Here is a 25,555-nt window from a genome sequence, read left to right as displayed (position 1 = left end):
AGCAGGAGTGTCAAACTCAATCGCACAAGGGGCCAAAATCCAAAATGCACAAACATTTATTGAACACACTAAAACTGTAACTTTTTAACATAATTATGAACTAGATATATAGCATTACCTGTGAATAGTGTTAGCTGAATTTGGGCGCTGAAGATGCTGAAATTGATAGCTAAAAACACTGAAGCTGATAGCCAGCTAAAATATTGGCTAAATGCCACATTAGCCTAAAAGCCTAAAAAAAATGTAGATTAGCCAAAACAGCTATCTGAAAAAAATAGCTAAACTTGAAAATAGCCTAAAAAAATGAAAATGAAAGCCTAAATTATCCAAAACAGCTAACATGTAGCCTAAATATTTGCTAAACTCCAAAACAGCCTACAGAGCCTTAACTAGCCAAAAACAGCTAGGATGTAGATATTAGCTAAATACCAAAATAGCCTAAAAACTTAAAAGAGCCAAAATTAGCAAAAAACAGCTAGCATGTAGCTGAAATATTAGCTAAATACCAAAATGGCCTAAAAACTTAAAAAAGACCAAATTAGCCAAAACAGCTAGCATGTAGCTGAAAAAAATAACTAAACTTCAAAAAGGCCTAAAAAACTGAAAATGAAAGCCCAAATTAGCCAAAACAGCTAGCATAGCTGAAATATTAGCTCCAAAGCAGCCTAAAAAAACCTTAGTAAGTGCCTAATTAGTCCAAAAAGCTAGCATAATGCCATTTTTTTTACTTTAAAACCATGACTTTTTAACATGAATGATAAAAAGGCAGGAATATTATTCCAGAATAAATCAACCTCAACCTTAAATGACTTTCAATATTTTACTCTCCATAAATTATATATTTTGTCAAAATTCTACAAGTTAGAAATAAGCGAAAGATAACTTCGGCCAATAATAAGATTAAAATAAATTTGATCTGGAGGGCCGTATCCAGCCCCCGGGCCTTGACTTTGACACATGTGCCCAAAAGATTTTTCTTCAGTTGACACACAGTTCTGGAATCTAAAAGAACACAATAATAATATGTCTAAAAAATGGTCATAATGATACATTTTTAGGTGTTTTACAAAGTGTGACTATGTTAAATCTTTACATAATTTTAATAGGATAGGCTCCAGCATCCCAGTGACCCTGAAAGGCATTAAACTGGATTGAAAAATGAATGGGTGGATTCTGATACTCTCTTACAGCCAGATCCAAGTGTTGAAAATCATTGCACATGACTTTATGAGGCTAAAGAGGTTCAGTGCACTGTGATTTCAAGAAATGAAAGTGAGAAACAAGTTGTGCATTTGAGAATGTATCTGTTCCTTATTCTCATCGAGTTATGACAACCTTACTGCTCAAATGATTGTATAATATTACTTCATAATCCAAAGGACCGTGTTTATCAGGTGTCCTAATTAGGAGTGTAATAGATAATCAATGAATACATTTATTAATTTCTATATACAACTAGATTAATATGTTTGAGGCAGAATTTAATTAAATTGACCTGTCCTTCCTTTTTATTATTCCTATTTATGTTAAAAAGAAATGGTTTTAATTTTTTTTAAATGGGCATTCTGCTAGCTTCTTAGACTAAGTTTCATTTTCTACAATTTTTTTAGGCTATTTTGGAGTTTAGCTAATGTTTCAGCTAGCTGTTTTAGCTAATTTAGGCTTTTCTTTTAAAGTTTTTAGGCTGTTTTGGAGTTAGGCTAATATTCACATGCTAGCTGTTTTAGCTAATTTAGGCTTTTAAAGTTTTTTCTTTTTAGGCTGTTTTGGAGTTAAGCTAATATTTCAGCTACACGATGGCTGTTTGGGATAATTTAGGGTTTTCTTTTTTTTAACGTTTTTTTTAGGCTGTTTTGAAGATATTTTAGCTACATGCTAGCTGTTTTGTGGTTAGGCTAATATTTACACGCTAGCTGTTCTTGCTAATTTAGTCTTTTTGTTTTTTGGGAATATTTTGAAGTTTAGCTATTTTTTTAGCTACATGCTAGCTGTTTTGTGGTTAGGCTAATATTTACATGCTAGCTGTTCTTGCTAATTTAGTCTTTTTGTTTTTTGGGAATATTTTGAAGTTTAGCTATTTTTTTAGCTTCATGCTAGCTGTTTTGGCTAACCTATGATTTTTTTATGCTACTTTAACATTTAGCTAATATTTTAGCTGGCTACCAGCTTTAGCATTTTCAGCTATCAACTAAATATCTAGTTCATAACATAATATCTAGTTTGTGTCCAATAAATGTTTATCCTAAGGTGTGCTTTGGATTTTTTCCCCCTTGTACGACTGAGTTTGACACCCTGCTTTAGTTAATTTATTTTTCAAGATTTTATTATTTTAAATAAATAAATTCCATATTTTTTGACCCCAATGGATGACACCACCAGAAAAATGGATGAAAAATAGTCTTTATTACAATCTTTTTTACTCACATCCATTAATGGAAATATGTTTGCAGGTTTTTTACCAACCAGATGAAGAAGTTTGAAGTTTCCTTTTTGTACATTCTGATGCATAGTTCCACCGTCAATCCAGAAATGATGCAAAACGAACAGTAGAGGACGAGCACCTCAGTAGTGTGTAAAAAGCTGAAAGATTGCAAGATTTTAAAAGGAAGAACGTTCGCTAACCCTACAGAAAAGTCCCTTTAGCTCCCAAAGAATTCTATTAAATAATTATTGACTTTAAAAATCAATAACCCAAAAAACGAAAAAGATGAAAGGCAGGCAAGAAAGAAAGAAAGAAAGTAGTTTTAACTATTGCTGTATCTGGTATAACAAACATACAAAAACACACACAGTCCTGCTTTAAATATTCACAAGTTCAACAGTAATTACAACAAAAATATTTAAGGCGTCTTTAGTTCGTTTATGTACAATCACGCTCAATTAGCCCTTTAGGGAGAAGAAGAGAGGAAGCAGAACGAGGCGGTGTCGATGCTTCATCAGCCGACGGCGCTCCAAAGGCCACGCTGAGGTGAGAGTTCTACGTTTACAGGGTGGTCAAATGGGAGGAATGAAGAGATCAACTTTGACAACTGGAGTGGTGTTAGTGGGAGTGGCCTTAAGAGAGGACCTGTCGTCATCTTCAGCATGAACACGTGACCCCTGACCCCTGGAGGAGCCGTTTCACACCACACACTTCATTGGTAGTTATTTGAATTAAACTGATTTTTAAATCCCTGATTATCGTCAGATTGCATTAAAAGGAACAATGAAAATCATATTTAAGAAAAACATTTTGGCTTTGAAGTTAAAAGCAGGGAGTGACCAAAACACAAATTTAAAAGTAAAAATTTCTTTAAATTAGATTTGTGAAACAACTTTGGTTGTAATTTTTTTTTTTTGGTTTAGTCGATTTCTTTGCTGTTTTAGTTTAAAGTGGTGACGTCGTCGAGGCTCGGGGTCGAGGGTTTCTCTGCATCGTCTGCTTTTAGGAGCGGGGAGAGATCCGCGTCTCCTCCCGCCTCCTCCCGCCGGGCAAAGCGTCAGTCTCGGTGCGCGCTGCTCGGCGGCGTGATGCTGAAGACTCGGATGCGCAGGTGGGCGGCAATCTGGAGGCACAGACCTGTGCAGTAGCGAGTCAGATCCACGAGAGAGAGCACCTGAGCACAAAAAAAAAAACAAAAAAAATAAAAAATAAAAAAATAGTTAAAAATAATTTTCTTAGATTTGATTTATTTCTGCACAATCATGCTTACAAAACATGCAAACATCATCTTTTGAATTATTTTAATTATTATAATGACAATTTTAACCAAAATTTTACAAAAAAAAGTAATTTTCTAGGACATATTTTCTGCAGAGTGGCAGTAGTTCGTAAGAAATTCACATCCGAGTTGTGGGCGGGATTCTTGACGTAGCAACCCCGCCCCTCTTCCCCTCCACATTGTGAGAGCTCTCTGTTTACACTCTCCCACTAGCTTACAGCCCCCAAACCTAACATAAAATAGTGAGCAATATCGGAGCTCTCCAGCTGTACAGTTTTGATGCCATCTTAGGATGAGGAAAATAGCGAGGGGGGCGGAGCAAGGAGCTTCTGGCCCGCCTACATCACCAATAAAGTCTTTTTCTTTGTCTGCTTCCAATTCACATCAATTTAAATAAAGAAATACTCAGAAATCCAATTTTGAGATTAATTTTCTTTAGAGAAATGCAACAATTTTCATCAGAATTGGTCTTTAAAGGGTAACCAAACAGGGAAGTTGGAGTTTGACTCCGCCCACAGCCGGAATTTGAAAATCCAGTCAGAGGGGTGGGAATGGGGAACATGACTTTTGTCATTAGTGGAACTGCAGATCATGATGTGGGACTTCTAAAATTAGGTGGAACCAATCACAAAATTCACATGTAATACCTCGATTCAACCTGTAGGGGGCAACATACTGGAAGTTTTTGGCTATATTTTCAGGAATTAAACAAGTTTTTCTTAATTTGTCAAAAATATGACAATGATCAACAGACGGCAATTTTAAAGCCCCATTTATAGAGATCAACAGCCCAAAAAAGTTGATTTAGGGTTTGGTTACCCTTTAAACCACGTGTCAGAGTCAAGGCCCTGGGGCCGAATCTGGCCCTCCAGGTAATAAGTCGCAAGAGCAAAAAAAATTCTAATCAAGAAGAAGAAAACCATATATACGTTGCTCTGCACTTTAAGTCGCACTTTTGGGAGAAAAGTGTGACGTTTCAGAACAAATCCACCAAGCTTAGCGTAGCTAAAAAAATAAATACACACAAAAATACTCATTTTTTTGATCTGTATAAGAAAAATATCAAAGTTTAGCAGGAAAAACAATCAGATTCTCTTCCATGTTTTCTTGGACGACGCTTCTTCTTCTTCTTCTGCTGCTGTCAGAAGCAAATACTGATACTCAGATGCAGCGCCCTCCAGCGGTTGTTAGAGGAAACAACCGCTAAGAGACAACCGGTGTTTTTGGGCTTACAGGAGATGTTTTTTGAGGAGTTATCTGAAATTAAATATTTCGCAAAACTGCAATAGAAACACTTTTTTCGAATTGAATAAGTCACATGACCAACGATTGGATACCATGCTTAGCTTAGGGCGCCACAAGAAGTCCTACAGCATCACTCAGTTCATGAACAGTTATAACGTAGCTTGCCGAATAAAACGCCGACGTCTCCTTTGATAGATGATAATGAAATGTGAATGTATCTGCAGTAAATCCAAGTATTGTTCACATCCGATGATGTGTTTTGGAATGACTTATCGCGTGAGTTGGTTTGTTTTTATTCACATAATTATGATTTATGGAAACAGTGTGATTACAAAATTGTGTTTTTTTTTTTTCAATTTCTAGAATTTCGATAAAGTTTTGCGCTTTTGTGAAGGATTTTTCAGTTTGAGGTCAATTTACTCCAGTTTTCGGTTAGTTTGTGTTTCGAGAAAAACCTGTTGAACTAGTTCATTAAAACAAAATCTATGACGGTCCGCGTCAGTTTTTACTACATCAAACATTAGTTAACAACAGTATCAGTTTACATTTACTGAGGCGGTGGAGGATAAATATTGGAACAGCAGAGCTTTTATTTTGTTACTTAAACCTGGAAACTCTTAAAAACAGTTACATGTTTTAAATATGTTTGTGGTTAAAAAAAATGCAAAGTTATAAGAAAACAACGGAGCCTTTAAGAGAGCATGAGTCAAATAAAGGATTATCCCAAGATAACTCAGAAGAAATAGTGCTGTCAGCCAAAGTCTGATTGATTAGAAAGAAGGGTGGAGCTCGGAGTTCTCATGGAGCTGAGAGGCTTTTATTTTGTGAAATGGTCTGATCTTTCTTCCACAGCCTTTTAAAGTTTGTATTTGGTTGTGCGACAGGTTGTTAGCAGTAAATGACACTTTTATGATTTCCGAAGAGACAACCTTTGACGCCTCGGGGTGTTTACCGGGAAACTCGTCTGAAACTGAAAACATCCTGAGGCATGCAAATGATTTATGAGGAAAAAAAACGCTCTCATCATAAAGATGTGAAGAAATATCTCCCAAATTTACTGACTGAAAAGTAATTAATGTAACATTTCTGTAACCGAATGATTTTGTAGCGTTTTTCCCACAGTTCAGGTCCTGTTCTTAGGCGATAAAATCATCCTGTTTCACATTTTCACAAACCAAATAAAGCTTTCCCAAATCAGAAACTGTGTTTGATTTATTCTTTACTATCTAAAGCAGAATTAAATCCAGGTTTGAGCTGTCTAGGTGAAGCAGTTTTCGAACAGGACCTGTTCTTAGAAGGGGTGCCACGATTAGTCGACTAATCGACTTATAAAATAGTTGATGACTAATTTAAAAGTCGATTAGTCGTTACATCATATTATATGGAGTCAGAGTGTAGTAAAGATGGAAGTTATAATGCCATTATTCTATCCATTTTGTCTAATTTAGTATTTTTTCAGTTTTTAGGCTAATTTGGATTTTAGCTAATATTTCCGCTGCATGCTAGCCTATTTGGCTAATTTAGGATTTTTTTTGTTTTTTAGGCAATTTTGGAGTTCAACTAATATTTCAGCTGCATGCTAGCTATTTTGCCTAATTTTGTCTTTTTTCAGTTTTTAGGCTAATTTGGATTTTGGCTAATATTTCTGCTGCACGCTAGCCTAATTGCCTAATTTAGTATTTTTCAGTTTTTTAGGCTAATTTGGAGTTTAGCTAATATTTCAGCTACATGCTAGCTATTTTGTCTAATTTAGTCTTTTTTCAGTTTTTAGTTCTAATTTGGATTTTAGCTAATGTTTCTGCTGCATGCTAGCTATTTTGTCTAATTTAGATTATTTTTTTGTGTTTTAGGTTAATTTGGCATGCAACTAATATTTTAGCTGGCCTTTAGCTTCAGTGATTTTAGCTATCAATTTTAGCATCTTCAGCAGTCAAATTCATCTTACAGCATTCACACATTAGCATTATCACAGATAATGCTATATATCTAATTTTTAGTTAGTCTAAAGTTAATCATGGATAAGATGTGTGCTTTACATCCAGTTTGCACGTGACCCGATTAGTCGACTAATCGGAAAAAAATGATCGGTGATTAGTCAACTATTAAAATAATCGTTTGTGGCAGCACTAGTCCTTAGGCGGTCAGAGAGCAAAAAATGTGATAAAAATCATCGTGTTTCACATTTTCACAAAGTGCAGCTTTGTCTGCACTTTGTAAGTGGTTTAACCCCCCGCAGGTATTATTCTGCTTATCCCATGATCACTTACAAAACAAATAAATATTCAATCAGTTTTACAGTACTTTATTTTTTGCTATTTTTTTGTTTTAGATCACTTTTTCACAAAAATCTGATTATTTGATGCCATATTGTACAAATAAATTTTACCTGGTAAAACATTGCGATTAATCGCGATTAATCCTAACACAAAAGTGCGATTAATCAATTTTTTTTCTTTTTGTAATCGATTGACAGCAGTAATTAAAAACAAATGTTCTAAAGGTAGAATTTCATGTGGGATTTCATATTGGGATTATTCGCAGATAATAAGTGGTCGGCAATTCCTAAACAAAAAAAAAGCAATTAATCGCGATTAATTTTTTCCAGTTTGCGATTAATTAGTAATTTTTTTTTTTTAATCTACTAAAATAAACAAACTCTAAAAAAACTGATTCAATCTGATTATTTGATGTCATATTGTACAAATAAATTTTACATGGTAAAAATCGGATCAATCGCGATTAGTCCCAACAGAAAGTGCGATTAATCTGATTTTTTTCCTTTTTGTAATCGATTGACAGCAGTAATTAAAAACAAATGTTCTAAAAGTAAAATTTCATGTGGGATTTTATTTTGGGATTATTCGCAGATAAGTGGTTGGCAAATACTGAGACAAAAAAAAGCGATTAATCGCTATTAATTTTTTCCAATTGCGATTAATTTGTTAATTTTTTATCAACTAAAATAAAAAAACTGTTCTGATTTGAGGTATTTGTCCATCACTGACCATGGCGATCCAGAGCACTATGTATTCATCGATGAAGCTGTTGAAGTACTGGTTGAGGAAGAGGAGGCCGGGCCCGATGAAGGCCGTATCTGGGAGGTGCAGCTCGCTCTTGGTCATGTGGGCTATCTGCAGATGAGAAACACGAGGCTAAGAATTTAATTTAACGCTGGGATCGAAACGTACCCGTCAAATAAGGATAAATAATCATACCACAAGCTTGTTGGAGATCTTGGAGATGACCATGCCGAAAGCCAGCAGGTACAGACAGGGGTGGTGTTCAAACAGATGACTGGAGGACTTCTTGAAAATGATGAAGGCCAGCGTGAGGATGAGGCCGATGTGCAGACCTGGCGTCAGCACGCTGGTGTCCTAAACAGCAGCACCGATTAACAACTGTTTCTTTTTTTTGTTTTAAATAAAAGAAATTCAACGCAACTTACAGCAACGGTGGAGCCGTTCTTCCCAACACCTCCATTCAAAATGACGTAGAAATAGTTGTAGCAGGAGTACAGGGCACCGCCGGTGATTCCCATGATGGGGAAGACGTATAGCTTCAGTCCTAAAACAGGCAGCTACGGAAACACAGGAGGGTCACATTAAATGGGTGGAACAAAGCCTCCGTGAAGAAGCATCATGGGAGCTGCAGCATGCCGAGCGAGATGGGAGGGCATAGCAAAAAAAACAAAAAAAACAAAATGCAGGCGACATAATCAGCTTTTTGAGCCGGATCATGTCCGATTGATGACCTGTTGCCATGGCGTTAACTGCCAATATTTACCTTCTCACTTCTCTCTCATGTGATGTTAAGTCAAGCTTCCAAAGGCAGCAGAGTAAAAGTAAAACACAAGTTTCTATTTAATGACTAGGAACAAAAAATAATAAATAAAAAGATAAAAAAATGTGGGAATTATTGTGTTAGACGTTTGTTTGTTAGGTGAAATGAAAATGTCCCGGTGTAGACAGAGTGAGTGGACAGGAGGTGCGGGTTCTCCGTTACCGTGGTGTCCCAAAGGCTCACGCCTCCAAAGGCCGACATTAGGTACATGATCATGATGGCAAACTGCACCTCAGTGACGTCGACCCTGTGTGAGGAACACAAGAGAAACTAGCGTTCAATCAGGAGAGATGAAAAATGATTTAAGACTCTCATCCACACTATGGGGAGAAAATAGACTCAAGGGCTGCACGGTGGCGCAGTGGTTAGCGCTCTTGCCTCACAGCAAGAAGGCCCCGGTTCAAATCCAGGCTGGGGGATTTGAACCTTAACTATTTATCCCTTTCGAGTGTCGGTTTTCTAAAAGGAAGGAAAATAAAAGTGTGTTTACACTTACAGCCCGAATCGAAGGGTTCCAGAGACGTAGGTTTGCCAGTGGGCACAGAAGAACATAAACATCCCGATGAAACCGCAGAAGAACATCCAGTTCGGGAGGTTTCCGATTCCACAGGAAATACACGTTCCCACGGCAACGAACACTGCACAATCCATATTAGGAACAGTTTTAATAACAGGACCGATTGGGTACACCAATAAGCAAAACAATGCGGTGGCAGCACCTGTGGAGACGGCATCACAGCCGTGGTCAAAGAGCTCGCCGAGAGCAGAGCTGCTGTTTGTTCTCCTGGCCTGCTTCCCATCAATAGCATCCAGAGATTGGTAGATGAAGAGACCCAGAGCAGACAGGATGAAGGCCCATGCTGGAGCCTGAGGAGGAGGAAAGAGAGTGAGGATAAAACGTCTACTAAATGATGTGTTTTTGCAGATCTGATGAGTTAGAAAAGTGAGAAGCTTCTGTTTAAATGAAAATTGATACATTTGGGTGACCCAAATCACATTAAGCTAAAGGTCATTGACTCTAAAAACACTGAAGCAGAGACTAATCTCAGATAATGGACAGGAATTTGTCAATAATCCAGTTAGGACTGCAGTTATCTACCTCAAGAAAGGGAACTGGAAGCTCTGCGCTAAAGCTAGCAGACCGGCGACTATTGATGACGTCATCGAACAAAAATGACGTCCAAAATACGAGACACTATTTTTTCATAACTCTCCGTTTGGAGGTATAAATGGAGGGGAAGGGAGAAGGGAAGAATTCGGATTGGGTCTTAGATTAGGGGTCTCAAACTGGCGGCCCGCGGGCCATTTGCGGCCCCCAAGTCGATATTTTGCAGTTGTTTTATGCTTAAAACTTTGCATTTGCTTTTGTCGTTGGATCTGGTCATCAGAAATGTCCTTAGCAACAGTTGCTAGCGTTGTTAGCTCCTGTTGTTTCTCATGACACGCAGAAGATATTGCTCATTAGTACATAGACATGAACAAATGTTTAATAAACTTGCTCAGTAGACATAGTCAATGGAACAAAGATATAGAGTAAATGCAAAAACTTAATTTTGGCACAAACGGAGCCCCATACAACCCTGCCATAGCCAGACTCTGCCTTCAGTGGCTCCATGGTAAATTGAGTTTGAGAACCCTGACTTAGACAGTCTGAAGGACAGATTATGTCATATTTTAGAAGATAAGAGACAGATGATAATTTTAATCAAGATTATAGCACTATTTTCTTGAAATTGGTGCAACAAAGTTAAAGTTAAAGTTAGAGTCTCACTATTTGTCACGCACCTAGGTGTGTGAAATTTGTTCTCCGCATTTGACCCATCCCCTGGGGGAGCGGTGAGCTGCAGACACAGCCGCGCTCAGGAACCATTTGGTGGTCTAACCCCCCAGTCCAACACCTTAGTGCTGAGTGCCAAGCAGAGAGGCACTGGGTCCCATTTTTAGAGTCTTTGGTATGACTCGGCCGGGATTTGAACCCACGACCTTCCAATCACAGGGCGGACACTCTACCACAAGGCCACTGAGCTAAGTAGTGCTATGGCGATAAAAAAAAGTGTATCGTGCTATTTCTCTTGTATCGTTTAGTTGTTTTTATTGCTGAAATTTTGTGTTTTTTTTCTTTTTTGAGAAAAATAAAGTCAGAAAAAAAGTATTTTTTCCAAGAATGACTGAAAATATACATATATCATGATATATATTGTTATCGTGATATAAAATAATATATATATATATATATATATATTGATATATAATTCTTTTTCCAGCACTATAAAAAAGTATGGAAATGAATTATAAATGTATTACACGGGTTATTTGACTAAACTATATATGGATTCTGATAGGCTTTCAAATACATATAATAGATAGTGCACAGATTGCACAACACTTTAGCATTGAACAATCCCAGAACTGTTTCACAATTGTGTAATCCAATAGTTTGCTGCATAGCTCTGACAGTTAAGACTGGACAAAGGTGGACATCTGATAAACCCCACATGCTCATTTACTGCAGGTTTACTGGATCACAGGTCAAGTCTTCAGTTACCCCATTCAAGGCATGTAATGTTGCATTTACTGTCTTTATGTACATCCTACACTGTTATAGCTTCAGCAGCAATATATGAAGTTTTATGAGACCAAATCAAACAATATAAATCTCACTTTTTGATATAAAGTTTACAAAATGCTCACAGTTGACTAATTTTCGATTTTCCGTGAACACATCACCGATGAGCTAGCATGACTGCATTCCTATAGCAGATTTAGTTCAAATATTTCATTAAATAAGAGTTTTACGAGTCTCAAATGTATGCCGAATTATTTAATAGAGTCAAATAAATCGATTTTATGTTTCATATGTTGTCATTTAAGCGGTTGGAGTGTACCTGCAGCGATTTATCGTAAATTCGACGATTTTTAAATGGAGGACGGTTTTGATTCTGTGCTGCAGAAGGAACACATAATCACGCTCCCGGTGTAGAAACTTTGTCCAAGGTCACTTTACTCACCTCTTCTGTCGCCGTGGGACAATAGCATACTAGTATGACTGTTGAAACTACATTGACCAACAGCCCGACAATCGTCAGTGTGTTCGGGGCGATCCATGTCGGGATTTGTTGGACGAGCCAGTTCCAGAAAATCTGGCACGGCGGCTCGAACAGCGAGCGACCGGAGGCGCTGTATTTATGCTCCTCCAGGCGCTTGAGTTGTGCGGGTGACAGCGGATCGAGCCACAAGGAGTGTGGCATTATTTACCCCCCAACCTCGTCACAACTCCAAAGTCACGAAACAAACTCCCCGGTAGTCCTGGGCGTGGCTCGGAAAAAGCTAAATATTCCCTCGGCCGATTCCGAAAATGTTGGATCTCATTTGGGATTCCTGGCAGGGCGAGAAGACGAGGCCATTTCTCCAGCGGAACCAAGATCTGAGCTAGTCTGTTTCTGTTCGAGGTGAGCCCCGACAGGAAGGAAAGAAGGAAGAAATGACGTGTGATTGTGTGTACCGGGAAATTTGAATTAAAATGCAAGTGAGCTAATCCGTAAATGTTAGAAAAATCGTTCTCGAATGTACGGACGCGGAGCAGTAACATAAATGAAAGCTATCTTAATTTAGCGCTAATTTAAGCTAGAATAACATTAGCTAGCTAGCTAGTTTACAACTGTAAAAAGTTACGAACATTTTGATATTTGCTTCTTTTTACGTATTTTCTTTAACGGCTTAGTAAAAAAAAAAAGTCATTTAAATAATATTTGATTAATGGAATATTCGATAAGAGTTTAAATCCTATATATATATATATATATATATATATATAATTTTGAATATTATTTTTTAGTAATATTTTAAATCACAAGTTCACCATTCAATTTAATTTATACTTTTTTGTATATCTAAAGATATAATGTTAATGATTTAACTGGACAAGGTGAAACTTATTAATTTAATTATGAGTGTAATTTAACCTTTCTTTTTTTTGTTCTAGAACACGTGTCAGAAGTCAAGGCCCAGGGGCCGGATCCGGCCCTCCAGGTAGTTATATCCGGCCCTCTAGATCATTTTATTTTATTGTTATTATTTGCCCAATGTTATCTTGCGCTTATTTCTAACTTGTATAATTTTGACAAAATATATTTTTACGGAGAGTAAAATACGGATTTATTCTGGAATAATAGTAATGTTAAATAGTTATGTTTTAAAAGTTTTAAAGTTTCATTTTAGTGTGTTCAATACATGTTCGGCCCGCGACGTGAGGTGTGTTTTGGATTTTGGCCCCCTGTGTGATTGAGTTTGACCCCCCTGACTTAAATGGGAAGAAATGGAGTCTGATGCGTTTAAATTGAAGCTTCTTTTAATTCGAAAGTCATAATTACAAAGGTGACAGCATGCACATGTGAATGAATTGATCAAACTTCAGTTTACCATGAATTTAGAATCAATACTTACATGCAGAATATTGACTGTAAATCAGATTTACTTTCATCAACTATGACTCAAGTCAAGGTTTGTAAGCAGCATAAAGGAAACCAAACAAGACTGTTTATTTATTGTTTTTTTTTAACCTCCTTCCATGTTCAAGATACCAGCAGAAAATTGTCACTACTTTCAAATATTTTCAAAAAGTCTAGCAAATACTGCAGGTGTGTTTTCATTTGCACAATGTATTATTTTGCATCCATAAGTATTTTTTTTTTCTCTTTACGCACATGTTCTTAGTAATACTACAACCAAAGCACTAATAGCGCACATTAAAATTGATCTTTTAAAAAAACAAAAAAAACAACAACAAAACATAGCGGTGTGTCCAAGGAGGAAAGAAGGCTTTTCTGTGGTAACAAAGATCAAAAGCTGAACTCAACAAGCCAAACCACAGATCAATCCGCCCTCTACCACATCCAGTATTCCACCCTTCACTAGCTGAGTCCAGAAGGTGTGAAAAGCTGGTCATTTACACAAAGTTTCTCATCGTTCACTTTCACTTCTCCTCCTCGACAATCTTCGACTCGTTCATGTACTTATCAATCAGGTGGAGAGGTACTCCACGTTGCATGAGCTCGTAGAAGGTAAAGCCTCCTGTGGAAAAAAAAAAACAAAAACTTTTTAAATCAAGGTTGAGTCTAGAAGGAGAAAAGGAAGAAGCTGTAAATTTGAGTTGTAACCAGCTGGACAAGAAATGAGCTGAAAGAAAACAGAGTATGAATCCGTTTTTCCCACTCCAACAAAATCATTTTTGCTGTTAGTTTTCAACATAAACTTCATTGTTTTTTAATAAAGAAGTGGAGATCAAGAAACTGCTAATGACACAATGTGCAAAGATTTCACAAGTACCAGAAAGGACCAAATAAGTTATGCATGTGTGATCTACCTAGCAGATAATGTAGCACATGATAGGAATAAAGAATCTACAGTCACGTGCATTTATCCAGGTAACATGCGTATCATTACAAAAATAGCACATGCAAATATATTTAATTGATTCTAAATATCTTGGAATCATAAAATTTGGATTTATGAATTGTGTTGAAATGATTATTTGGATTATGTTTAAACTTTGTGTACATTTTTTAAAGGATAATCTGTATACAAAATAGTCATTTTATAAAAGACTAATCTTGTCAACTGGTTTTAGAGCTGGGTGTTATGGAAAAAGTGGTATATCACAATATGTATTCTATTTCACAATAACGATATATATATATATATATATATATATATCACAATATACGACAAAGTATATTTTCAGTTATGCTCTGACAAAAATATCATTGCTTACTTTTCAGACTATTTTGGGTTATAGATAATTAAGTAGTTTGAGACAAACATTTTAATGCAGCAAAATAAATCAAATGAGAACAGATGTGGCTGATATACAGCAGCCATCACATTTGTTTCAAAAACCAAACGTATTTAAATTGAATTAGTAAAAGAATTACTCTTCATGAAAAATATTTTGTAAAGTGCAAAACAGTTTAAAGTTTCTGAGTAGAAAAACACATTTTTGCACAAAATTCCGCTGGAATTATGTTAATTACGTTACTGTTAAAGAGTTATCATGACAAAACCAAAAAAAAAAAAACACTGGAGCTAAAGCTCTGATGTTAAAGCTAATTCTTTAAAAGCACTCGCTAGTTTTACTTTGAAAACAGGAAGCTTACGTGACCCATAATTTAGAAGATTTGTTTACTTCCGGGGACAGTTTTGCTGTCTATGTCTATGAGCGCTGCACATTCGGCTTTGTTTTAGTTCATAAATTAAAATCCAACATTATTCTGCATTTCAGTGCAATAAATATTTTATTATATGATATTTTACTACATTTTACTATATTTATAAACATCGCGAATCAGCAATCTTGGATGTCGCAAATATTTGTTCTCGAATTTTTTGGAGCAGAACGCGAGTATCCGAGTGATTGGATTCTAGTTACAGCCCTATTCCGCAGCTTGGGTTATCTCCTATTTTTGAAATCTCATATGTTCATTTTTGTGGTCTTTCCTTGAGTGAGAGAAAGAATATTGTGTTAGCATCGGTGTGGGAATAGCCTCCTAGTATTTTTGTATAGCTATCTTATCATCGTCAGACAAATTAAATCCAAAATGCAACCAAATCACAGACGTACTGAATGTACTTCTTCTTGGGCTGCCTGCATTGGTGTATCTGTCCATTTCAACTCCGGGGAAACAACTTGAAGCTGTCTGCACTCATGTTAAGTTATGCAAAGCATGTCGTAAAACCTGCATAAGAGCAAATCAATGAACGTAAAGCAGCTTTACATTGTAAACCCTTAAGACAGAGTTTCTTTGCAAAGAATCTCTTTTTAGTTTGTCTTCACTTGTATACATTTTTTGTGTACACACTGACAAAGCAATACCTATACAAGTGTCTTGGGCTATTTAATGATATATTTGGTGTAATAATTAGGGCTGGGAATCACTGGGTACCTCACAATACGATACAATACACAATACATGTCTCACGATATCGGTGATATCGCGACACTGCGATAGTTTGTAAAAAATCATCTCTAATAACTCACGTTATATAGAAGAGCACATATTTTTTGGGAAAATGTGTTTTAATATATCATAATAAACAACTTGTGTCTTATTTTGTGACACAAATAATAAACACATTTTGTGCAAAATTGCTGCAATCAGTAATACTATGCCTCTGACACCAGATGTATTTGAATTATCTGTAAAATTCAATGTTAACAATAGTAAACATGAACAGCAGTTCCACTACTTAGTACAACATTTTTGTTAACAACAGAACAAAAATTCAATAAGTCAAGTAGCTGCCAGGCACATTGGCGCTCGCGACAGCCAGTCTTGAAATGCGCCCCCTATGTACCTCCAAAGGATGACAAATGTAACGTTTTATAGTCTCTTCAAAGAAAAATAAAAGATCAAATATTGGTGAAAACCTATCAAGAATCAATCGCAGGACTAAATGTCGCAATATTTTGCATCATCAACATTTTGGCACACCTGTAGTAATAATTGATTAAATTGGGATATATAACGATGTAATGATAGATGATATAAATGATAGAAGAGAAATGGGACGATAGACACTTTTCTATCGCCTACACGATATGTATCGTCATATCGCCCAGCACTACTGAGTTTCAGAAGTTCATTTCCCTAAAGATTTTAGTGCTAACTGCTAGAGCAAAAGAAGTGGGAAACACGGAGAGCCATTGTTACAAGGAGGGTTTTGTGAGACATTAGCTTCAACAGTATACTAGTACTATCTGAAAAACTCAAATCAGAATAAACAGTAAACTTAGTAGTTCTTCTGTAGTTCTGATTTCCAAGAATAAATTGAATGCAGCACACACATCCCATGTTCCACTGGAGATTTTTGGGGTCACGTCTCAAAAGTACTAAAAATGTAAAAAATATTTTACTCACCTTGCATATGTGTCACAAGTTACAGTCATTGAGGTCACACAATTTCACTGCACTAAGCAATTAAGAGAAGGGATGCTAGCTGGCAGATGCTTTCATGCAATTATGAACTGTCTCACATTGGGGTCTTGCTTTTATTGAAACATCAGCTGCTAATATCTCCAACCAAAAAGGACAGCAAGGTTACACAAGCTGGCTGAAAGATGCATAATGAATGACATAAGCTTCATATGCCGGAACCATATGAAAGCTTACCTTATTTATATGAGAACATACATTCACAATTCTTGAGTTTGGACTGGGGGAGAGAAGAGAAGAGGGGTTAACACAACATGGAGTTATATGTGTGCACCAGGGAAAATGGTTACTGAACTCTATATGAGGAGTTAAGTGCTGCATTTCAGGACATCTGTGGGATAATAGTTCAAGATGGAAACAACTAGAACATCACAGATGTGTGCAGAGGATATAGGCTGTGACCAATAAAATGGAAGGACATGTCGCAACACAAGGGAAATGCTTGCTTGGAGTAGTGTGGGATTATATTTCCATGACACACAGATAAATGTTAAACCATTGTTTTTAATTTTATGTCGTTTTTTTTTTTTTTTTTAACTGATGGCACCAGATGTTCACTTGTTAAAACATCTTTGATAGTTAGGCAGGGATTAACACAAAGATGAATTATAACAGAAAAATAATACTTTTTTATTAGTGAAATAAATTAACCCAAGCAGCTGTGTTTTTATATATTGTTTAGTTTTTTGTCAGGATGATCTGAGTCTAAAGCTACGTCCACACCGCCCCCAACAACAAGTGTTCAAGCGACCACTTTTATTGAAAAGTCTTTGTAAATGCGTGTTTCGCTCTTCCGCATTCAAAATTTTCGTGTTCACTAGTAGCTACGCAAGTTTCTACAACTGTTTTCGAGCTCTATGTACAAAATCCAAAACCATTGAACGCACTTTGAAAGTTAAACCAGATGGAACTTTAATCATTTAGGGACTCGGTTTTGGTAGTTACCATTGACGTATATTATTTTAATGGACATATCAAGATCTTGATATCACCCATAGAAAATGCCTTACCTCTGGCACTTGCAAAATCAGGCCAGAGCCTTCTCCATCACTTCCTGGTCATCTACCGCCATTTTGTAACCCACCAATAGTGACTGGTCCAAGTCGGTTTGAGTTTTTAGAGGAGCTACTGTTGTCTATCATAAATGAACTTGTTTTTAAGTCCACACCCCCCACTACTGATGCCTGAGGTGGGGCCAGCGGACACCACATGCTTTTACTGAGGGATCTGATTGGTCAGTCAATAACTTGAGATAAAGAAACAATATGATGCTAAGAAAAATGTATCAAAGCAAGAATTGTTATTCTGAGAAATAAACTGAGAAAAAATGTCTATTTCTCAATAGAACTCTATGGGATTTTGACTTTCTTGGAACCAGCAGATACTTCCTATTTGGCACACAAGAGGGAAGGGGTTGATATGTCCACTGATTATACAATCAATGGTAGTGACGTATTACTGACGGCAACCGTTGGAAAATTGATAAAGGACAAAAAAAATAATAATGGTGCCCGGATGGAATTAGGACATTAAATCTTTCATATATTGGAATAGAGCTGTGAAAGAAAAAGCCTGTAGCAAAATTTGCGAGATTTGGACCATTTCGACATTTCACATCAAGCCTCTTTCAACAGTAGATGGGCGACATGTGGTAGTGAAAAGAAAAAAAGAAGAATCTCCTAATTTGTCCAATGTGAACATCATATGCTGAAAGCGTGCTCAAGAATACATGTTTAGCGCTCTCTTGAACGCTAGTCACATGCCTGGTGTGAACGTAGTATTACAAAAGGTGGTAAGTTCATCATCACTAAACTTCTTTTCACTACAGTGTTGCCTAAAAAAAAGCTATTCTGGCTTTATATTTGGATAAATTGTATTTCTGACGGTGTTGGTATATTTCCACTGAGACTCATCTTGTACTAGGAACAGTACAGTGATTTTTAAAAAAGGCAATCTGATTAAATCAGTTTAAAATATAACATTTGCTTCCTTTTTTCCAAGATATAAAATTAAAGAAAAATATTTACTATATAAATTTAGCACAATAGTGAAATCCATAAAGTCCTATAGCAATGAAATGATAAATATTTCCTATGTCTATGTTCCTGCATCCTAAAAAAAAGTGCACAACCTGAAGCAATAAAAGTAAAATTGGACAAAAATCCAAACTAATGTGTAATTGCTTCCTTTAACAATAGTTTTGAGTAATGTATTGAATATGCATAACATACCAAATTTTTACGAAATGACATGAAACTTTGAAATGCCTGATGCATCCTGATTCTAATACTTACATGCTTACTCCCCGTATGATCCATTGGGTGGACTGAAACACACGATTCAAACCCCACACACCTCATTTTGAGTTGGTTCCCCAAAATGTAAGCTCTGATTGTCATCATCAGAGTGAATGTTTTTCATTTTGCTTTTAGGGTTAAAACTATATTTTGAGACATTTACAGTTTCTGAATTAGGGTAAAGATTAAGAAGAAACATTTGAGAAACCAGACCCACAGAGGTATCCTAGATGGCTTACCCAGATCACCTCCTGGTCCACACTAACCTTTGATCTCCAGCTTGCAGTCAACTTGGGCTTCTCCCAAATCGTTGACGGCCTTACAAGTGTACAGGCCGCCATCGTAAGGGCTGGGCTTCCGGATTTCCAAAGTACAGACACCTTGGTTGCTAAACATGCGGTAGCGAGGGTCATCAATGATGGCTATTTTGTTCTTCATCCAGATTACTTTAGGCTGCCGATAGATAGACATGTCTTAGTATATTTGATCTTATGGCTAACCTGTAATTTTTAGAAATTATATATCTGCAAATAACCAAAAGTCCTTCAGCCAGGTGTATAAACCACAATAGGTAACAACTTCTTTTACTTGCTACTGCACCACCTACCCTTGGGTTGGCACGGACACTACAGTTCAGAGTGGCGTTGTAGCCGGCGATGGCAAAAGTATTGATGAGTGGCTGTGTGAACTTGGGCGGCTCCTTGAAGTCGTGGTCACTGTACTCTGGGATTTTCACCTGCAAACCTGTGGGGTTAAGGGTAAAGGAATGGGGTTGCGCATGATACTGGCACTGAGCGGTATCATGTGGGGAGTACCCTTTGTGATGAGGAAAAGACAATGTTTTTATTTATCGTCTCCTGGGACTGAGACCTCTCTTTTTAAGGGTCTGTCAGTCATACACCTAACCCAGTGAGATTGAAAAAGAGTCAGACTCACTTAAGGGTGGAAACGATCACTGACAGGACCTTTAAGATAGAATCTGTTAAAAAATGTTGTCAGCACTGTATATAACACTTCACTTATAAAATTGTTTCTTGCTTTGACACTTCTTAACACAGAACAATTTAAAAGTTAATGATTTGTCATTTAGGTCAAAACAAATAAAAGGAACTCAACTGTTGTGGCTACATGGTACATACATTAAGAAGTTGAAAAATATTATTTGAGGTTCTTCTTTATTCTCTCGTTTTCAAAGCAGATCAACACCACTTTCACTCTTCGTTAGTCTTCTTCAGTCTTTTCAGTCATTCTGATCTCCTTAATTGTAGCTCTCCAGTCATCTTAGAGAACCTCCTGATCTCCAAAGATCTGTTTTATCTCCTCCCTAACAGCCACACAGCATTTTTTTCGGCTTCCACCACTTGGTCCTCTGCTCTGCCCTTGTCCTCTTCATCTTACTCATCACCAGGGTCATCCTACACACAACCATCCTATTATGTCCATCTGCCCTCTACACAGCTTGTTGAGCTCTGATCTCTTATATATTATAACTTCTGTACAAGATGTTCTCAACTTGCTTATTCCTTTTCTGAAAAAATATTACTTCTACTCTGTTCCTCTTTCCATCAACACCATGATAACACACCTTGAACCTGCTCCCAATCTATAAGCCTCTCTTTCAATCTGCTTCCTTGAACACATGGGATATCCACCTCTCGTATTACTATCATCATTACAGCCATATTTATTAGTTTCACATTTATATATTAAGCATGTATCAAAATAACATTCTGTTCTCTTACACTATTGACACTATTGTACCTTCTTTGGCAATGAGTGCACTCTTTTTGGTTTGAGTAGCATTTTCGCTGAGACCGCACATATTCTCAGAGAAGATCCTGAAGTAGTACTCGTTTCCAACCACCAGGTCTGTGATGGTAATACAGGTGCGATGGTAATGCTCAATACATGTGTACCATTCCTGAAAAGGAGAGTTGAAATATGCGTTATATTGACGGGAAAGACGTAGTTGATTGTCAAACTTTATAAACACTGAAATGTGTCATTTTACCATTGTCTTCTTGTCTGCTTTTTGAATAGTGTAGCCTGTTATTGGAGCATTTCCATTGTCTTTTGGTGGAGTCCAGACCAAAGCTACATTTCTTCCCCATATGTCTTCAATAGTTACACTCTGAGGGGGTCCTGGTAAATCTAAGCATTTAAGAAAATCTCAAATTAATGCCTAAATTCCAACATAGCTGGACAGAATGAATCATTTTTGAACGGAATTACCAAGAACAGGATAAAGCGGTTAAAGTAAAAATAATGGTTGTGTCCAAATTCCCCCCCAATCACTATATAGTGCACTATATAGTGTGTTCACCATTTTCTAGTGCTGTCCAAATCTATTAATTCCAAAATCGAATGCACTAGAAATTTCCCAGAAGTCTTTGCGAAAAACTAGCGTGCATCAATGCTCACTAGATTAGCGAATATAGACCACAATGCATTGTGGTTGACCAATTTTGAACAAAAACACATGTTTAAATGTAATTTTTTAATAAACCATCCACATTTTCATCATCAGAACACAGTGAAGTCCTAAATAAACGCAGTGAAAGTTTCCTATTCATTCGATTTTCACTTCGCGAAATCAGTGACATCATATCCGGTGTTTAGAAAAACAAAAGAAAAATAGTGAGCATCGTGACCGAATTACTTTAAAAATCCAGAGCACTATTTAGTTCTGCACTATATAGTTTTTTAGTAGTTATGGAGGGAATTCAGACTCAACCAATTCATTTGTTTTATTTAAAAAATGTTATTGCCTTTGTGGGTTCACTTACCTACAATCTGTATGTCAATAATGGCTGAGTCCACATGATTTTCCACTTGCACTGTCATGTCATACTTCCCAGAATGAGTCCGCTCTGCTTTACGAATGAAGATGATGCTGTCACAGTCTGTGTTGCGAATGCTAACATGCGAAGGTTCAATGGCTTGGCCTTCTTTCATCCAAGTGACCTTGGGCCTCGGTTTGCCCTTTATACAAATGGAGCAACGTGAGTAAAATACGCGCTTAGAGATTTTTTTCTTTCTGTTGGAAGGAGGAATTTACCTGGAAAGGAACCACCAGGTTGACTGCTTCTCCAACTTTGCGAGTGTATGTTTGTTTCAGGTGTCTTGGTACCCGGATCTTGGGTGGTTCTGTGAAATGACCATACCACTACCTTACATATTTATAAATCTCCCTTGCTATCTTGTTGTCCACCTTGTGCTTAGCTTGCAAATTACATGAAACAAAGGATTAAAAAACAAAAAAATGAAACCCATAATTAGGCTTACCAACAACCTCCTTGACCAGCACTGCATGTTGCAGAGTCCGTGGAGGACTGGCTCCAGCTTTATTGATGGCTCTGACTCGAACTAAAATTTTACTCTCCGGAGTTAGTCCTGTAATGGTGTACTTGGTTTTCTCTGTTAGTTCTTTGTTGGAAACTTTCCAGTCATTGCCTGTGTGGAATAAGGGCAAAAATTGGATGAAAAATTACTTAAGTGCATTGAGACAGACATCAAAATATCTTTTTTATATCATTTTTAATCCAATTTCCTAGTTTTCAATTATTTAAGGAACACATATTAAAAAAAATCATAAAGACAAAAATGTTTAAATAAAAAAGATTTTACAGATTTGATCAAAAATATAGTTTTGATTCCAAAATTTTCAAATTTTTTTACATTTTAATTTACATTTCTCTGTTTTACTAACTGATAAAGCAGACACATGCATTGTATGAATTAGTATTGACTTTGCGCAAAAACTGCTAATAACTAATTTTAAATTTTCTGAAGTCAATACAAAAACTCACAAAATTCCGGGAAGGAAATAAATTCCCACTTTTGATCAAATTATAAAGAATGATAGATATCCAAGACTTTTACACTTAAAATGCTAATGTAGATGTTATTTATTCGATATAAAGTTCAGTTGGACTCACTTCCTTCAATGCAATACTCCACCAAATATCCATCCAATCCAGCGGCTCCTATGGTTTCAGGCGGGCGCCACTTTACGGTCACTGTGTTGTCTGTGACATCGTCCACCACCAGCATTGTTGGCTCACTGGTCACAGCTAAAGTGAGATAAATCTTTTGAGGTCAGGTCATTGTTGCAACATCTATTTCCAACAATGGGCATGGATTAGAATAATCTCTTTTTTGCTGTCATGCACATGTGTGTCTGTTTCTCTGAGTGGTATGCTTTTAGTCTCCATGTCTGATCTCATCAGTCCCTCCCTTTGCTGTCTATTCTTGTGCCCTGAATCATATTTAACTCCTCTAGAACTCTCTGACAGGTCTGATCTCCTAAACCTCTAATCCTCAGCTGATCTGGCTGCCGTTATAAAGACGTATGTAATATCTTCAAAAGCTTTTGTGTGTCCAGTGGAGGTCAGTCAGAATGCTTGGGAACTGTGTTGCTGCGGTACCCAAGGGCAGGTCTCACATGTTTTTTCATTCAAGCACTCTGATCGTTTATCCATTGTTATGAAAGGATCGCTGGGTAAACATTCACCTTATGTAAGGGCGTATTAATCTTTCCTGGACACCACGTTGGCACTAGAATCCCCGAGGTCAATGTTTACATTGATGAGACACAAGGGTCACTCACCAAGAGGAGTAAAAGCTTTGGATGGCTCACTGGGTTTAGATACTCCAATGGCATTGACGGCAAAGATTCGCACTTCATATGGCACTCCTTCAATCATTTTTTTGGGTTCAAACGAAGTTTCTTTGATCAGGTCAAAGTTCAGTCTCATCCATCTGGAGCTCTGTTTCTTTTTTCTCTCAATGAAATATCCTTTAGGGAATTCCCACAAAGCTTGTTATTTAACACCAGGACATGCTATTAAGTATTGGTAACAAGCAGGATGCATTGCTTACCTAATATTGGTGAACCTCCATCGTATTTTGGTGGTTCCCAAGTCATGGAACACCAATCACCTCCCACCTCTGGTACCAAGGGTGCATCCGGAGGATCAGGAATGTCTGCAAGCAACACGTTTTGTTTAACTTCAAAGTCTGTTGGGGGGAATTTTGGATATCTTTCTCTTTTTTTTCTTACCGACAACCTTGATTTTGACACTGGCTGTAGCCTCACCGGCCTCGTTCTGCAAAACCATTTTGTAGTTGCCCGTGTCCTCACGCTCAGTGACCTCAATCGTGAGGCTCGTCTGGTCGCCATATGTTTCAGCTCGGACACGATGGCCCGAGTCAAGAATGACCTGGAACAAAACAAACATGATATTTATGTTTTTTGCTTTTTTCAGGCGACTTCTTGCTACTTGTTTTTTATTTAGCTATTTACTGTATAATTAAAAGACTAATGATAATTACAGTAAATGCAGTGTTGTTACAGAAAATGAGATGAAATGAAAGCTCACCCTTTCTCCCTTCATCCACACCACTCTGGGTGCTGGCTCTCCACTGATGGGAACCTCTAAGCGAAGTTTGTTTCCTGCCACGACCGTAACTGTGTTGTCTGGTAGGTTCAAGCTTTCCAAATGTACTTTTGGAGGGTCTGAAGCCCCAAAAAAATGTATTGAACACCAGCAAGCATAAAGAAATGAATCTTGAAATGTTTTCATTTCGTACCAATGATGTGAACTTTGGCAGATAGACTCTGTGAGTACCCCTCTGGTACAAACGTGTAATCTCCTGCATCGTGAAGTGAACTGGTTTCAATTTCCAGTCGGTGAACCCTAAAAAACAGGAACAAAGTTACTTATTCTTAGCATAATAGCAATGTATCATCAACGAGTTGTTCCTTACTTGGCTCTGTGTATGATATTAATGCGATCGCTGGGCTGGATGAGCTGTCCATTCCTGTACCAACGGCCAGGGACATTTCCCGGGTAGATCTCACAATGTAGCTTAAGGGGTTGTCCAAGCTTCACTGTTATATCCTGCAAGTCCTGGTACACCTTAAGTGGTTTCACTAAATCAGTAGAAAAAGACAAAACACTTAACACATACAGAAACTAATGCTAAAAAACACTATTATAAAAAGCAGAAAACTTCTTACATTCAACTTGAACATGAGCCTCTGACACGCCCCCGGTGGCCATTACAGAGTACGTCCCTGTGTCTTCTCTGGAGGCATCATCAATCACCAAATAGTGTTTGGTTCCTTCACTCTTAACTCGGTATCTGGACCGCACTCCTGTTGGGACCTCAACACCGTTCTTCAACCTAAAGGAACATTTTTAAGTCATTAGTAGTCACTGTATTTTGGCCATTCACTTACCATTAGAAATAATGATTATAAAGTAGGATTATTCATAGCAGTTCATAATAAAAAGTTATTGTTTTATATTCTTAGGTTTCATATGAACTTTCAGTAGTTAATTTTTATTTATGCATGAACAAGTACATCTGTGGTTTCTGTCGGAACTGATAATTTAGGAGGGTTTTAAAATAAAAATAAAAATGTTTTTTAAATGCTTAATTTACCATTTGATGTGAGCGCCTTCCTCAGACACCTCAC

The 25,555-nt window shown here is 37.1% G+C and overlaps 2 protein-coding genes across 2 annotated transcripts; both read right to left on the bottom strand.

The window, feature by feature from the left end:
* Positions 1-2,384: 2,384 nt before the first annotated feature.
* Positions 2,385-12,274, bottom strand: LOC112141120 (cholinephosphotransferase 1). Its single transcript, XM_024264174.2, has 8 exons — positions 11,795-12,274; positions 9,506-9,653; positions 9,283-9,424; positions 8,949-9,033; positions 8,392-8,523; positions 8,162-8,320; positions 7,952-8,077; positions 2,385-3,596 (listed from the first exon to the last, which is right to left on the bottom strand). Exons 1-8 carry the CDS (start codon positions 12,032-12,034, stop codon positions 3,480-3,482), a joined length of 1,149 nt encoding a protein of 382 aa, XP_024119942.1. The 5' UTR covers positions 12,035-12,274; the 3' UTR covers positions 2,385-3,479.
* An 842-nt stretch (positions 12,275-13,116) lies between these two features.
* LOC112141119 (myosin-binding protein C, slow-type) lies at positions 13,117-25,260 on the bottom strand (the record flags this gene model as incomplete). Its single annotated transcript, XM_024264173.1, has 17 exons — positions 13,117-13,856; positions 16,952-16,994; positions 19,338-19,524; positions 19,679-19,815; positions 20,833-20,992; positions 21,083-21,222; positions 21,858-22,053; positions 22,130-22,218; positions 22,357-22,524; positions 23,010-23,144; positions 23,681-23,869; positions 23,953-24,057; positions 24,134-24,293; positions 24,453-24,589; positions 24,664-24,770; positions 24,841-25,006; positions 25,094-25,260. Coding segments are annotated over 16 exons (2,263 nt in total), but the record flags the coding sequence as incomplete, so codon positions are not given.
* Positions 25,261-25,555: the final 295 nt, after the last annotated feature.

Source organism: Oryzias melastigma, unplaced genomic scaffold (assembly GCF_002922805.2).
Source record: "Oryzias melastigma strain HK-1 unplaced genomic scaffold, ASM292280v2 sc00503, whole genome shotgun sequence".
Taxonomy (NCBI): Eukaryota; Metazoa; Chordata; class Actinopteri; order Beloniformes; family Adrianichthyidae; genus Oryzias; species Oryzias melastigma.
Note: the sequence above shows the minus strand (reverse complement) of the source record. Positions and strands in the feature narration are given on the sequence as shown.